The 16,475-nt window shown below is 37.6% G+C and overlaps 1 protein-coding gene across 1 annotated transcript in view; it reads left to right on the top strand.

Moving 5' to 3' along the window:
• Nucleotides 1-16,475, top strand: part of LAMA2 (laminin subunit alpha 2) — a 335,323-nt gene that overhangs the window by 216,332 nt on the left and 102,516 nt on the right. The window contains exons 22-28 of the mRNA XM_066314417.1: nt 2,174-2,354; nt 5,727-5,863; nt 8,328-8,561; nt 12,169-12,312; nt 14,659-14,838; nt 15,550-15,738; nt 15,834-16,072. Coding sequence (XP_066170514.1) covers nt 2,174-2,354; nt 5,727-5,863; nt 8,328-8,561; nt 12,169-12,312; nt 14,659-14,838; nt 15,550-15,738; nt 15,834-16,072 — 1,304 coding nt within the window. The remainder of the gene's footprint in view (nt 1-2,173; nt 2,355-5,726; nt 5,864-8,327; nt 8,562-12,168; nt 12,313-14,658; nt 14,839-15,549; nt 15,739-15,833; nt 16,073-16,475) is intronic.

Consider the following 16,475-nt stretch of genomic DNA (forward strand, 5'->3'; position numbering starts at 1 on the left):
ACATTTCTGGTTTTCTTCTTGTTTAAAAGAAGTCTTTAGAGGTAGTCAAGTATTTTATTGAACCTTGAGTTTAATTAAATGAGTTTGACTATCTCTTTCTCTCTGATATGCCATGTTTTGTCAGGCAGAAGTATGAAATTTCCAAAACATTTCAGTATAGAGTTTGGAAATGAAAATCAATGTAATTCTTTATTACATGAATCATCAAGCATTTGGATTTTCAGGCTAAATTCTGACCATAGATGTGGTTCTGTATTCTGACACCTATCAGCAGATTCTCTGTGTGAGTGGGGAACTTCTGTATTAACCTCAGAGGTCAGATTTCAGGACTTTTCCATGGAAAGCTTCTGAAGTTTCAGAGAATTCACCAATACAAGAGGTTAGTTAGGGGTTCTACTGTGGAACAAATCAATATAAAATAGTAGTTATAGTACCATTAAGGTTGAGAAGGACCCCCAAGTTTATTGAGTCCAACCTTTGACTGATCACCGCTTTGTCAACCAGACCATGGTACTAAGTGCCATGGCCAGTCATTTCTTGAATGACTTCACCACTGCCCTGGGCAACCTGCTCCAATGGCTGACTGCCCTTTCAGAGAAGAAATTGTTCCTTTTGTCCAACCTGAGCATCCCCTGGCACTACCTGAGGCTATGTCCTCTTGTCCTGTTGCTGGTTCCCTGGGAGCAGAGGCCAAATCTCACCTGGCTACAGCTTCCTTTCAAAGATTTGTAGAGAGAAAAGTTTCGCCCTGAGCCTCCTCTTCTGCAGGCTAAACACCCCCAGCTCCCTCAGCAACTCCTCATAGGACTTGTTCTCCAGACCCTTCACCAGCTCCATTGCCCTTCTCTGGACATGCTCCAGCACTTCAGTGTCTTTTTCTTGTAAGTGGCCCAGAACTGAACAGAGCACTAGTGCTTTGTACAGAGAGACAATCACTCCCATGGTCAAAGCCAGCACAGCTCCATTGATTTGAAGATCTACTGATTTATAGTAGGTAAAAATTTAGCACTCATGCTTGGATCAAAAAGTAGCACATTATAAAGTAAATATTTTTCTCTTTCTTCCATTTGTATTCATTAGCAGTGATCTTTTTAATATCTCATTTTTAATATACTGCATTTCTATCAAACTTGCTGATAGATTTTATTATTAATGTTGTAATATCAATTTCAAGTGAAGTTATTAATATGATTTGTATTTCAGTATTGCCTGAAAATCATCATGCCTGAAAAACAGGTAGAGAAGTGCTCCCATTTTAAAGCACTCTAGCTGAAAACTGAGTTTGTTGTTTTAATATCAAGTATGGTTTGTTTGTCAAGGAGCCTCTGTTGGTTGGTGCAGTGAAACTCACAAGGTCTTTGGTTGAAAGTTTTGTGCAGAATTCTGTGTATACTGAATTCTGTGTATTCAGTATACAAATGAGTGTGTGTCTTCCCTGCTTTACTTTTTGCACTCTACTAGTGAAGTTAAAGAGGAAACTTTTTACTATAGTTGATAACATCTAATCTGGTTGTGTAGAAACTTTATATTGATCACTGCAAAAAAGAAAGAAAAGGGAGAAAATAGAAGAGAAACAGAGGCCTAATCCAAAGACAGAGTTTTTATCTTTAAAAAATCCCCATTTTTTTTTGTATTGAACACAAATACATTATCTCTTTGTTCTTCTAAAGTTATTCCTATATATATCATTCTAACGAATTGCCCTTAAGTTACTGTATACAGATATTGCCTTTACTCAGAGGAGATAAAATCTAGTTCAGAGACTTTCCAGTTGAATCGATCTCCATTCATAGCTAAGAATTTGGATTCATTCTCTCAGAAACAAACTCTTTCTGACATAGCCTTAAAACCAGAGATGGGGTATGTATTTTGTGCTGACATGCCTTCCATTCTAAGTGAGAACTGTACTTTGGGAAACACAGCCTCATAAGAAACATCTTACATTGCAGAACTTTCATTATAGCATCAGGTAACATTCTGAAATCTTAATTCTTTCTCAGTAGTGTAAGGCATTTAGTGTCCAGGGTTTTACCACTACAATTTAACCTGTTGAAAGCAGTATTTCAGTGATGAAGAGGAAAGAGCAACCCTGATCTCCCTATGCTCTCAGCTTTTCCTCTTTTCTCCTGGTAATCATTCCATGTACTAACTGCTCTCCCTCACTCCATGACAGCCTGGAACATTTGGCTTACAGTCTTCCAGAGGATGTGTTCCCTGCAACTGCAACTCTTTTGGTTCCAAGTCCTTTGATTGCGATGGAGATGGACAGTGCTATTGCCAGCCTGGAGTGACGGGGAAGAAGTGTGACCGCTGTGCACATGGGTTTTACAACTTTGAAGAAGGAGGCTGTACTCGTATGTAAATGTTTTCCACCCAAGCTCAGACTTATTTGTTTGTTTGTTTAAATATTTATTTATTCCTAAAATTCTAGTTTGGCTAATTTTGGATTGCCTAACAAATTTTTGTAACAGGATGTTCATGGACAGCCTTGTACATCATTCACTTGACAGGGGTGGTGACTGGCAAGAATGAAAGACCAAAGCAAGCTCTGCTATTTTATGGGCAGTTTATGGCTAATCTACTACATTTAGAAGGAACAGGAATATCATTTACCCCATGTAGTGTCTGCCAAAAAAATTCCATGAGGTTCCTATAATTTAGTTAAGAGCATCATAGAACTCTGATTAATTTTTTTGCCAAATAATATCAAATTGTAGGGGTGTAAAAGGAAAACAAGGAAAACACAAACTCCCTTTCTAGTTTTATCACAAACTTTTTCATTGTTCTTATATGGTTGATCCTTTTTCATTACCACAATCCTTTCCTGTATAGTAATATTCAGTTGCTTACTTGTACTTTTTGTGTACAAGAAGATCTTTAAGTAAAATTATCTGCTATATCCCTTGTGTAAATACATGAATAGTCTCCTTTTCTAGATGCTGAAACTCTAGCACTAGACAAAAATATTTTCAGCCACCTCTTTACCTTTATTTTTGTCCTTTTTGAAATTAGGTCAAAGACTGAAATGAATGCATTCTGTCCTTGAAGTAGTGCAGACTGCTATATCAAAAAGAACCCAATCAATAGTTTTTTTAACAGGGAAATATCTATCTTTCATGATAAAACTGTGTTTTTCAAGTCTCAGAGACTTATTTAGGTGTGATCACAGGACATGTACATAGTTGTCTACTGTGAGTGACTGCTGAGGTGCCAGAATGCTGTTATTATTCTTCAGGTATAAAGCATACTCTTTCTGGAAGCAGAAATCACAATATCTGGTAATTCGTTCTTCCTCCTTTCCTTTCCAAAATGGCAGCACAAGGAGCAAGCTCCTGCCTTTAGCTCTCTGCCTTTTATTACTCCTTTTTTTTTTTTTTTTTTTTTTTTTTTTTTTTTTTAATGGAAGGAACATCAAGGCCTCAAGGCGCACATTTGTGCAGCAAAATTCAATTTTACCTGTAGCGTGGATGAACCTTGAAACAGGCTGGACTATAGATTATGTTTGAAAATGCTGCTCTATGGTGTTGTTTCCCACAGGAATGAAGGGTTCAAAAATGCAGGTTTGAAAAGTTCATATATATTCACCTTGAAAAAGAGAGAGATTGATTCCCAGTCTCACTGATGAGAGCTTTAAATAAAATGCAAATGATAACTGCAGTCCTAAAGCCTTTAGCAATTAAATGAAGGGCAAAAATTCTATTGTTTATGATTAATATCTTATTCTAACATTCCACAGGTTAAAAGCACATCACTATTGTGAAACACAACAAAATGTTGGTAGCTACATTTGGGGAAGAGAAATGAGAGGGCTAATAATGAAGTTGCACATTAAAATTTTAATTGCTCTCTTGGTAAACTTTGAACTGACAGAGTTTTAGAAACAGCAATGAAATGGTAAAATACTGCCGATCCTAGTAATTCTTTAAATATAAATGTATCAGCCTGTGGTCATCGAATGTTTAAGCAACATAGATGTTAAGCAGCTATAGATGTTAAGAAAATTCAGAATTTTGAAAGTTCCGAAGTTAATAGAACAGTAATGGAGAGTAATTCTGTTTTCAATGTGCTGTTTTTTCACACTTATTTTTAGTAACCTTCTAATGTATTCCTTCAAATAAATAAGAATTAAAATATGAATTACAAAGAAAATCAGAAATTTAATAGAAGTATATCAAATCATGCTGGAAGGAAAAGTACGGAAAAATTAAGTCCTTTGTTAAGTTAAGTATCAAGTAGCATATTGGGCCTCTTTTATCTAGCATTTATCCAAAAGGAAAATAATTTGATTTCTTTCTTGTGCAGTATAAACCCATAAAGCCTAAAAAAACCCCTGAAAGCATTGGCAGTGTTGACATTCTAGCAGCAAAGATACAAAATCTATTTCACTATTGCTTGCAACAATTATGTTGTGTTTTTTCCCTTTTATTTTGAAAAATAATTATAAAAGTAAAAATAGGAAAACCATTTGAGTATCTCCTTCCCCTCCATGCCTTTTTAGCCAATTTTGTGTAAGACCTGGAAGCCCATAGATGAGCTGGCACATCTGAAAGCCTCAGTCTCCCAATGAGATGTATTCTGAAACTTCAAGCTACAGTGTGTGAAAATATTTTAAATAGCATGCAACACTGTGTGTTCCTGGCATGATGGAGGCGAAACTTGCTATCTTCTTTGCATCAATTACCTTATCTTGAAGACATTGCTGGGGATAAATAAAGGCCACTTCTTATTTGAACTATAGATAGGAGTTCTATCTTTGCACATCCCTTGTCTTCTAGTTTCAATCTGCATTGAAGTATTTCACAGTAAAAGCAATGAACCTAAATGAAGCCCTCAGTAGAAAAGTTACATTGGCCTTTAAACACCCCATGGAACAGGTTATCACACAGACAGTCAGTATGCTGATGGTGCTTTTTCTCTGACCTCATGGGTTATGTGGATGGTGAGTGTGAAAACAGCCACACACGAGTTCTGCTCTTTCAATCACTTGTGTGTCTTGTGCCCCAGAACTACTTATCACTGATATAGCTTGAATCAGTATTTGCCACCAATGGGTAGTTCACTTAATATTCTTTTAAGAGAAAAGACCACTTATGGAAGCACTTCCAAACCTGAAGTATTTTTAATTTAGTATGATCTGCAAAGAATACCAGTTTCTCATGGAGAGGAAACATCAGTTTGTTGATGTCTTCACAAGGCAGACAATATGTAAGCTGAAAAAGAAGGAATAGAAAGGGAAAAAGAAACTTAAACACCTTTTTTGCCCTTTAAGGAAAGTCTCCTTAGAGCAGCAGAAATTTCAGAAGATATTTCTCAAATTGATATGAGAGGTTAAATAGACTGCAAGTTCCCTGCATAGATGTCTCAGAGGCCCTCAGGTGGCTTCTTAGAGGAGACAGCATGGGCCCAGAAACTGTATAGCAGAACTCCTGCAATTCTGTCACAAGAGTGCACCATCTCAGAACTCTCTGCAGTTGTTGCCTTTATTTTTCCCATTCTGTCCTCATTGCAGGTACTTCAGCCACAGTTAACCTGTGTTTCACTGCTACTGCTTTTGGTTTCACGGGGTTTTCCCTACATTTTATGCCCCATCGTGTCCACAGATAACTGAGACTTCACTGTACAGTGAAAGAATGACCCTAACCCCCTTAGGGTCTGCTATCCAGGTGTCACATAAAGGGATAATTTTTCCTCTGCTTTTTTTTTTTTTTTTTCTGTCTCCCATGAAGCTTGTGAATGTTCACATTTTGGCAATAACTGTGATCCCGTCAGTGGACGCTGTATCTGCCCTCCCAATACTGTTGGAGAGATGTGCGACAAATGTGCACCAAATCACTGGGGCCATAGCATTGTCAGTGGCTGCAAGGTGAGTGGATTTCTATTTTTTCTATATTCTCTATCTCTTTCACAGTGATTTATAGCTGGAATACAGTTTTTGTCTTGTAAATCGTGGTTTGTCTCCATATTGTGAGTTTTGGTGTAAATGTTGGCAGTCTCTTACTGCTGTACACTCTGGATCCTCTGTCTCAGGTATGCAGCCTGTAACACAAAATACCCTGTTGATTCTGCTGTCACACTGAGTCAGTGTCCTGCTTGAGCCTGATTTTATTTTATTATAGCTGTGTTTAACGTGACTGAGATTACCACAGTAGTGAACGATGTATGTAGATGTATATTTACAGGTAATCAGCAGTGCCTTTGGGGAATAAATTTACTTCTGCCTTAATGGTGACACCACTGGGAATTTGTACTCAAAGTTTGCTTGAGAAAAGCTTCAATTTGTGCATACAAGACAGCAAGGAGTGAAGAAAAGAAACATCCACCTGAATTGTAAATTGCACTTTATTCCCATGTTCTTAAAGGGGAAATAAACCTTATCATTGGCCTTTGAATCCTTCTTATTCCCATATTTGACACAGAGTTAAAATATCTGAACAAAAGGGAGAAAAAGTAGGAAAATAATGATAGAATGTCAAGGAGGCCATGAAAGTTGTTGTTAATGACCTTGAGTTGAGAGGCGCAGTATTTGACTAAGGTTGAAGACTGGTGACAGTAGACATGGTGCAAAGTGCAAATGCCTTTCTCCCTCCCTGCTGTGCTCATTGATGGTAAGGGATTTAATAGTACTGCTACAATTACTCCAGAAAACTGGATCTTTTTGGAGCATAGTCATACACCATTCATACTCGTTCTTAAAAGTCTGCTAGCTATGTAGCTAAGCAATTGACAAGAATGATCTCTTTTTTGTATGTATGAAAAACTCCTGTGAAAGCTCTGCTGTGCTGCTGTGATATAGACTCTTGGCTTCTGAAACCAGCCTAATGAGGTTGAAGACCTCCGTTTGAGCTCTGGAGTATATTCTCTGATTGTCTTTTATGTGAGCACATTAGTATGACAGTTCCATGGCACCATCTAAATTAATGATGATCTATCAGCCAACATCTCTTTTAGTATGTTGCTGCTAATTTCTGCAAAGTGAGATGTGAATCTCTTGCTTTGCAGACTTTGTTGGAGATTTCTGAGGCTGTGGTAAGTGTGGGATACAGAGCATTGTAGAAAATGCATAAACCAAACACAGCATCTGATTGCAATTTAGGTTTTGATATTGCACACCAAGCTATTTCAGAGAATGGTGAACAATTTGCTTCCTCAGCTTTGTGTTCAAATGTATCTTCTAGAATAAAGTTCTTTCTGTCAGAAAGTTTTTTTTGTTTGGTTTTTTTTTAGGTTAGGCAGTCATCTTGCAGACTAATATTTAAGCAGTGATTAAATAGTTTCTCTGGCATTCAGTAAAGATTGCATCTATATATTTCTTGTACATATTCACCTTCTTTATAAATGGTGTTTTCAGATGAGAGAAAAGTACTCTAAGTAGTCATATAATAAACAGTTTTGCTTAGAAACTGAATCCACATTTTCTTCTTTTTCAGCTTTGTGTCTGTAATTTTAGCAAGTCAGTTTTTATCCATGTCAGTTACTGTGGTAACCTGTACTGCTGGCACTGAGTTTTTTACTGTAAGCTGAATTTCTCCATATGATATTCTGGTCACACCAGTGATTACAGCAAATGTCCTGTATTAACTGTGCAGTGCTACCACAGTAATAGCAGTGAGGGATTCTTCTGTTCTTTCGAAGTCTGCAGTTTTCTCTGCTACTTTTATATTTAATATCTAGACACCTTGGAAAATCACCTATTTCTATCCTCACTTTCATGTGCAAGTCTTATTCTCTCATTGAGTTTACTTCCAAATATATCACATGACTAAATCACTAGCCCTTACTGTGTAAATTACTGTCATTTAGGAGTCTTGTTTGTACAAAGAGAAGAGTTACCTGTCTGATGGATGAGTAATAGACATTGAACTAGACTCCTCTGGAACTACTGAACCAAGTGCTCCTGAGAAAATTCCAATTTTTGGAAAGTGTTCTGAACACACTTGCAGAGAATTTACATAAAATATACTTCTTAGAAAGTGCTTGTAGTTTCTGAGTTAATTTTGTCCACAAAGTATTCCAATGTCCTTGACCCTTTTGGGTTTATTCATTTTCAATGCCTAACTTACCAGTGATAAGTAATATCTATCAAAAAAGATCTCACCAGTGTTGTAAATCTATTTAGTGTAAATGCTTGACCTATGTTGAATAAAAATAAATTACTAGCCTTATAATTTAAATATTTTTTTTTAGACAGTGGAAATCCACTGCTGTATTTTGTTTTATAGATACTTAAAAGAGGTGAATTGCTTTTTCATTGGGTTTTGGGTTTAGTTTGCTTTTTTTTTTTTTTTTCAGAAGCACAATTGCAATTGCCTTGTTTCTCTCCTTTTCAGCCCTGTGAGTGCAGCCTCATTGGAGCTCTAAGTTCTCAGTGTGACTTAAATACAGGCTGTTGTTTCTGCCGCCCTGAATTCTCTGGAGACAAATGCACTGAGTGCAGGTTGGGCTACTGGAACTATCCACACTGTGTTGCTTGTCAGTGCTTCCCAGCTGGGACAGATCCACAGAGCTGTGATACAGAGGGGAAGTGCTCATGCATTGATCATTCTGGCCAATGCAGCTGCAAGGTAGGACAATGAAGGCTGTAAACTGCTCTTATAACTCCTGAGAAGTTTATTTCAGATTTCATTACCATTTGTCATTGCTTGTTCAAACAATAAATGCAGAATAATTTCCTCAGTTTTTATAGTGCATTTGCCAACTGATGTGGGAGGAGTCCAACATAAAAAAATACTTAAGTGCTTATCAGTTGCTTTTTCACATACTGACATTTGCCAGGATAGCATCCTCCTAGGAGGATCCTTACCATCCTCTTTTTTCCCCAATTTTTATTTCTTTCTGTTCTTACAGAACTGTTGCCAGTTCATCCCCATAATACAATTCCTGCTCAGATTCTGGGCACAATAAAAGCAAACACATCAATAATCACAGTATACCACAGTGCTAATTCCAAGTACATTCACTCAGTGGGAGTCAATATTCATCATTCCACGAGTAGAATTCACTGCAATAGTATTTGTTCCGAGTAGACTGCATCCAACTCAGGATCACTAAGGCAAAGACTTATGGCGTCATTATCTGCAACATTCTTATTTGGAATTGTGCTTGGAAGAATAGCACACTTAGGTTGTTGGAGAGTTGGCAGGATTGCTGAGCTTGGGCAGTAATTGGTGGTTTGATATGCAATTGGTAGCCAGCAAGAAGAGTATCCCAGAGCCAGCACCTTCATCAGCAACACAGATTACAGAATTCATGATCAGCACATTTGAAAATACTGCTGACTTGGAGGAGGCCAAGGTTGACATGCTGAACAGTAAGAATTACTGTCTAGAGGGTTCTTGAAAAGCCTGATGCCTGGGAAAATAGAAAAAACATTAATTGGAGTGGAATGACCTCAAGAACCAGTACAGTTTGTGAGGAAGAAGCCCAAGTGGCAATCCTGCTGGAAAACACAATATAAACCAACCATATACTCTCATGGTAAATAAGACAAACTGCCCACTGATCTGGATGCCGTGAGCACAGTGGCCAATGCAGCTGCAAGGCAGGACATCACAAAGAGCATGGTGAGCAGGGCAGAGGCTTTATCTACTCAGTGCTCTACTCTTACTGTAGTTGGTGCTGATGAGACTGCACTTGGAAATGGTGTCCAGTTTTAGAACTTGATTGGAAAGTGCTGTTGAAAAATTGGAGGGAATCCAGAGAAGAGTGTCACAGCAGAGGATCTGTGGGGATGCACTGAGACCTGGACTCTCTCTTAGTCTGAAGAAAGAGGCTAAGAGGAAATGGAATTGCAACCTATTAGCCACTTAAAAGAACTGCTAATGGAATGAAATCCTTTCTGATGATGGCAGAAGATGTAACAAGGGACAACGACTGCAAATGGGAGCTTGGGAATTTTGGGTTGGACATCAGGAAAAAAAAAATCAGAGTTATGCAGCAGTGGTACACATTATCCAGAAATATGTGAAATCTTCATTCTAGGAGATTTTCAAGAACTGGGTAGAAAGAAGTATAGGTAACATGACGTAGTATTGGTGATAGTTGTGCTTGTAGGACGAGGTTTTTAAAAGTGACCCCTAGAGATTCTGTGATTTAGATTCATTCTTCTTCTTTAGGTCTGTATTGACACAAAGAGATATGGAAGGATGAATTTAAATAATTGAATTGCCAGGTAATTATTTTGTTAAATGAGCAACATTTAATTCTGAGTTTCAAGACTCAGAACTGTAGAACAAATTAGGTTGGAAGTGACCTATGGAGGTCAACTAGTCTGGCACCTTGTCTGAAAGACACTGCTGAGGCAGCACTTCCAAGGGTGGGGAGAGGCTTCACAACCTCTTTGTGCAAACTGCTTGACCACCCTCCCATTTTTCTGGTATATTTGAGCAGGAAGCATCATGTGCTATTTCACAAGTGCTGCTTCATTTGATGATGACGACACTGTAATAAAACAGAAATGAGTTGACCACATGGACTGTCTGAATAAAACTCATTGCTATTTGTCCTATGCCAGCCTATGAAAGACAGAAATGGAATTATCTCAGTTTTTTCAGCCTCTCTTGATACATGATAAGCAGCAGCCCCTCTAACCATCTCAGTGTCCCATTTCTGGATTAGGTCCAGCATGTCACAGGATCACAGAATTGGTCAGGTTGGAAGGGATCACTGGAGATCATCTAGTTCAACTCCCCTGCTTAAGTAGGGTCCCCTCGAGCGCATGACTCAGGGTTGTGTCCAGACTGCTATTTCTAGAAAAGGAGACTCCACAACTTCTCTGGGTCGTTTTTCTTGTAGCTTTTGTAAGCATTAAGTAGAAAGAGTGGGGTTTGTGGTATTTTGAAATAGAAGTGTTTCTTGGTTGATTCTTTTAAGGCTAATAATACAGTTGCTTCTATGTTTCTCTGAGTGCAAATGAACAGTATATATTTAGCTGATGATTAATGATAAGGAAGTACAGTTGACATGAAACAATATTCAAAGCAAGTAAAAATCACTATTTATGGGAGAAAATGGACAAATAATCCTGAATTGAATAAACATTTCCCCCCCCCAGAACTTTAATCTAAGGTTAAATTTAAATCTAGGGTTGGCTAATCTTTTGTGTAACTTTTTTTGAAAGAGTTCTACATTGAAGAAATGAGATTTTTATAAAATGGTAATCGTTCCCATTTAAACATGCTACAGCTGCAGAAATGAGCTCTCAAAGGCTCAAGAGGCTCATTGTCAGCCCTGACAAAAAGCAGCAAAATCTAAGCTAAATACAGTGTATGCACATTTGTTGATAGAACGTGTGGAAATGAGGGTTAAAACTGGTAAATCCTGAGGGATAAAATTGGTTTCTTGTATAAGCTTTAGAAAGTTTAATTTTTTTTTTTTAGATTGGCTTCTTCACACTAGTCTCAAGAGAGCAATAAAAGGTGTGTGGGGAGAAAAAGTCAACCAGTGCTTTCATATTGTTTTTTTTCTTTTCTTTTTAATACCTTGGTCGCAGTATGAAAATGGTTTTAAAAGGCTCTGCATAAATTATTGTATATCTGCCCTATCTGGAATAGCTTTTTATTTGAACTAATTGAAAAATGAAAATAAAAGCACTGACATTACAACAGTGAAACATTTCAGCCTTGTTAATACTGTTCAATGATGTGGAAAACAATCATGAAGAGAGGAAAGCTTTTCTCTACAGAATTTCCATTAAAATACGTTTCTCAGCGAGAACATTTAGTACTGTACCTTAAATATCTGAACATGTCAATTCTAATTCCTATTAAACAGAAGGCTTGATTAGCATGGGCAATTTCAGAACAACTTATTTTTCTTATCTTATCAATCAGTTATTGAGCATGTCATGCCCAAAGTGCCATTTAATTTTTCTGTGCTTACAACTTTCAGTGTGAAGCCAGCATCTATTGCTCAGAGCTACTCAGTGAATACAAATGCAAATGCCTTAATTACATTAATTACATATGTTTGCATACACACGTGATAAGAAGCTGGAGAGTTCCTTGAATATTTCCTAACGCTTATTATTATTTCTTGCTGCACCCTGTTATTATCATTACAGTAGGATTTTTTTTCCTATTGCTACCTTGAAATAAAACTTGGGTTTTGTTTTTGGTTTTGGTTTTTTTTTGTTTTTTTCTTTTCCTTTTAAAAATACTCTCTCTCTTCCAGGTTAATGTGGAAGGTGTCCACTGTGACAGGTGCAAGTCTGGTACATTTGGCCTCTCTGCCAGAAACCCACTTGGCTGCAGCAGTTGCTATTGCTTTGGCCTGACTACCCAGTGCAGCGAGGCGAGGGGGCTGATCCGCGTGTGGGTGAGTAGGAAACTGCTGAGCCATGTAATGCGATAATGTTGTTTCCTGCTGGCATCTTTTAGTCAGGCACTGAGAGGTAGCTAGAAAATGGCCAAACATTTAAGCAATCACTTTCCCCTTTATGCTTTGAAGAGTGGTGAGAGCAGTATGTTCCATTAGACAATCAGGGTCAGGACATTAAAAGGAAATAAGTAGATAAGAAAATGAGTGATAGGATAGCTGACATCCAGCCAAAGTAAAGCTATTAAACCCCAAGAAAGGGCAAGCTAGTCATGTGGGGAAATTATGCAGTCTAATGCATTGCAACATAATCCCTGGTACGTGATACACAGTTTACCCAGGTGTATTCAGGGGTCACAGATTCTTGTTGTCTGGCATAAATTTCCCATAGTTCAGCTAATTTGTTTATTTTTCTTGTTGGTTTTATTGTTTTGGTGGAGTTTTCTTTTATTTTTAAAAAAGATCTTATTGAAGCTATATTTAAATTCAAGTGTGGAAAGGTATAATCTGTCAGAGTAAAGAAAGAGCTCTACACCTGTTTGTGGAAGAGCGCCATGAGAACTATGCTGGACTGATAAATAAGGCAGACTGGATGTCTCCATTTACCTGTACAACAAGCACGAAACACACATTGAGGCTGCTGCCATGCCAGCTGCTCAGTTGCATTCTGGAGGAGAGATTTCTAATGGAAAATGATTAGTTCTGTCCCCATGTACTCTCACTCACATCTCTGCTCGAAAGAATGCCAGCCATAGGAGAAATGTCTGCCTAATGCAAACCAGCCAAAGCCCCAGACTAGTCATGCACAAGCATCAGTTAGATAAGGATACTTTAGGCTGAAATCAAGTTAATCTCTCTTGCTTAATATAATATGGATGGCACTCATTCTCTCCTTCAATGTTCAATCCCATAGCACCTCTTTCCCTTCTCAGTGGATGAAGTGATTTTTTATGATCTGACCCAGTTTTTCTCATTATTTCAGTTTTGCCCATCATATGCTACTAGACTGGAGATGAAAGGCTGTAGAAGGCTGACAAGTTATAAAATTTAATCAAGTTCTGTAACAGAAACAGTTCTGGATAATTGTACTTTCACCTTTGTGGCAGCACAAAGCAGAAAAAATTTAAACCCCCTGATTATTTTGTTTCTCTTGATTAATTTCCTATTGTATTTATGCTCATATCTAAAGAAGTGTATGTCTATGTTGCATCTAGTGTTTGGTACTCTCATCTATTTCAGAATTGATACAGAACTGTAAAGTGAGACTGTTCTGCCAGCTTCTAGTGGCATTTTTGGATACTCTCAGGTGCTTCAAATGACTTTAGACTTGATTAAACAAATAAATCCTGTTTTATATGACAATAAGACATGGCTGATGAATGATCTGCAATTCAGATATGTTAACCCTTTTCTTGGTATCTAAAGTATTGAACAGTAAAGTACAATTATAATACAAAATCTCAGGGTTGGCAAATGTTAGGAGTGTTCCCAGTCCATAAATGCTGTTGTAAATAGAAATATCAGGATACTGAAAGTACATCACAGGATCTGATTGATTCCTCATTACCTGACTCCTATCTCATGAGCAGTTTGTTGATAATGTGGCTGTTACCTGCATTTCTTTTCTTTGTCTTCCCCACTCTTTGGGAGAAGGCAATATTGATAAGAGCCCTTTGCATCTGTTCACACACTGAGATACTTCCATTGGCACAGAATTACTATGACTTACTACAATTTTGGATCAAAATAATGATTTCAATATAATGCTATAGAGACTTTGTCAAGCAGTCTAAGAAAATTACAAACATATAAGTGGCATCCTTGTATTTTTTTAGTAAAGCTGAATTTAGAGTTACAGAAACCTTCACTGAAGCTTCACTCTCTGCAAATTGCCTGGAGAACATTTAGCTTGAATATTGCATAGAAGTATCAAGGGATTGGTCGCTGTGTTTTACAGCTCTGGTGATGTATAACTGGTGGTGAGAACTCTGCTTCTTTGTAAGGTAACATTTCTCACAATCTGAAAAAAAGAGGCCTGAAACTAAAATAGCACTATGAAAATCACTTCAATAAAATTCATGGAATCACTTGCTGATTAAAGTATTTTAACCAGTGCTGCTACATTTTTTGTTAACATGAGGACAAGGTGCAAAAGGCTCAAGGGGAAAGTCATTATTAGCACTGTTCATACCTGAAAGAGTAGCAAGACTGCTTTGTGACAAATTGCTCATGATGTGAAATGAAATTACCTAGAAGTAATTTTTTAAAGAGCTAGAATTTAAAGGCTAACGCTTCATGGGGAAAAATAGAGTTAATTTTCTTCTCTATTTTTTCAAATATGCATAGGTGACCTTGAAGCCAGAGCAAATGATTCTGCCACTGGTGGACGAAAATCTTCAGCGTAGCACTCTTTCTGGAATTGCATTCCAGCCTCCTGAAATAGTAGCAAATATAGAACAGGTGATGCAGGATCTTCGGTCAGAACCTGTTTACTGGAGACTTCCAGAGCAGTTTGAGGGACGAAAGGTAAACCTAAAACTCTGCTAGATACTGACATGGGTCTTTTTTTTCCCCTTTTAATCTTATTTTATTATTTTACAGTGCATTTTTTCCCTCCCAATAAGCATGTCTTTACACAGTGGAAAGTATTCCCAAGAAAGTAAATGCTATTCCATTCTTAAAAATTATTTGCTCTGTTACTATGGAAATTCATAACGTAACGTGAACAATATTTTATATGTTAATCTCTGTAAATATCTATGTTCTATTTTTCCACAGGATAAATTTTCTCATAAAAATGTTATTTGAAAAGTTAAGCTGCACAAATTTAACATAACACTCTTGCAGTTTTTTGTTTCTCTCATTTTTAAGCAAAAAATACCTGATATTTGTAGATTACATGGGAAAAAATGTTTGAAAGAACTGTCCTTTTGGATGTTGTTATGCACCTCTGTGACAATTTATTTTGCACTTTCGATACTCCTTGGTTTGATGGAACACCAAGGCACATATAAGGAAATAGATAACATACTGGTTTTAGTGTAATATAATAAGAAATCGTTGATGAGTGTTTTTGAACACAGCCCTTGTCCCCAGACAGTTCCACAAGTACATATTGCTATTTTCTACCACGCGTGCATTCATCAGGCTGCGCAGAGGTGCAGAGCACATCTAGCTCCTTCCCAGGAATTTATTTTTAGCTAACTGAAAATGAGATTTCTTTTTGTGCTTTGCTAGCTGACCGCTTATGGAGGGAAACTGAAATATGCCATCTACTTTGAAGCACGAGAAGAGACAGGTTTTACTACTTACTCCCCACAAGTCATCATAAGAGGTGGGCCTCCCACAAATATGAGAATTATTGTCCGGCATATGGCTGCCCCTCTGATAGGCCAGCTGACAAGGCACGAGATAGAGATGACAGAGGTAACATTTCCATCTGCTTTTTCAGCCTGAAAGTTAAGCACATGGTTCTCTTGAATATATTGTTAATAATCTGTCTTTTGTGTTCTGTGTTTCAGCATGAATGGGAATATTATGGTGATGACCAAAGAGGCAGAAATCCTGTACCCTGGGAATATTATCATGGTAACCCTGGTCTCAACAGGACAATGTCTCAGGCAGACTTCACCTGGAGACATTATGGAGATGACTCAAGACCAAGTAGAGCTGTCTCCCGGGAAGACTTCATGAATGTGTTGTATGATGTTCATTACATTCTGATCAAGGCAACTCATGGCAATATCATGAGGCAGAGCAGGTAACTCTTCAATGAAGTGATCTGAAATAGTGCAGTAGTCAGATAACCTCAAAGACCTCCCAGCTCGTCCCAATAGAATTTGTATTCATGACACCAACTATACGCCATTGCTGAGAAGAAGGAGCAGAAGGAGTTTGCATTTGGCACAGCAGAAGACACAGAAGAGGGAAGTTTTATGCACTAGATTTAAATCACACTTGGCAAGTAGAATCTCTATTTTCAGGATCCTAGAAGAGAAAACACATGTAGGCATACACATTCTGAAACAAACCTAGTGCAATTTTTGAGTAAAGGTCTACTTTATGAAAACATGATGCTGTAATTAAATATAAATGTTGGCACAGGAAGGAATTTTCACCTGCAAGTGGGAAATTAAATATATTAGGGTCAGATTCAACATCTT

The sequence above is a fragment of the Sylvia atricapilla genome, chromosome 3 (assembly GCF_009819655.1).
Source record: "Sylvia atricapilla isolate bSylAtr1 chromosome 3, bSylAtr1.pri, whole genome shotgun sequence".
NCBI lineage: Eukaryota > Metazoa > Chordata > Aves > Passeriformes > Sylviidae > Sylvia > Sylvia atricapilla.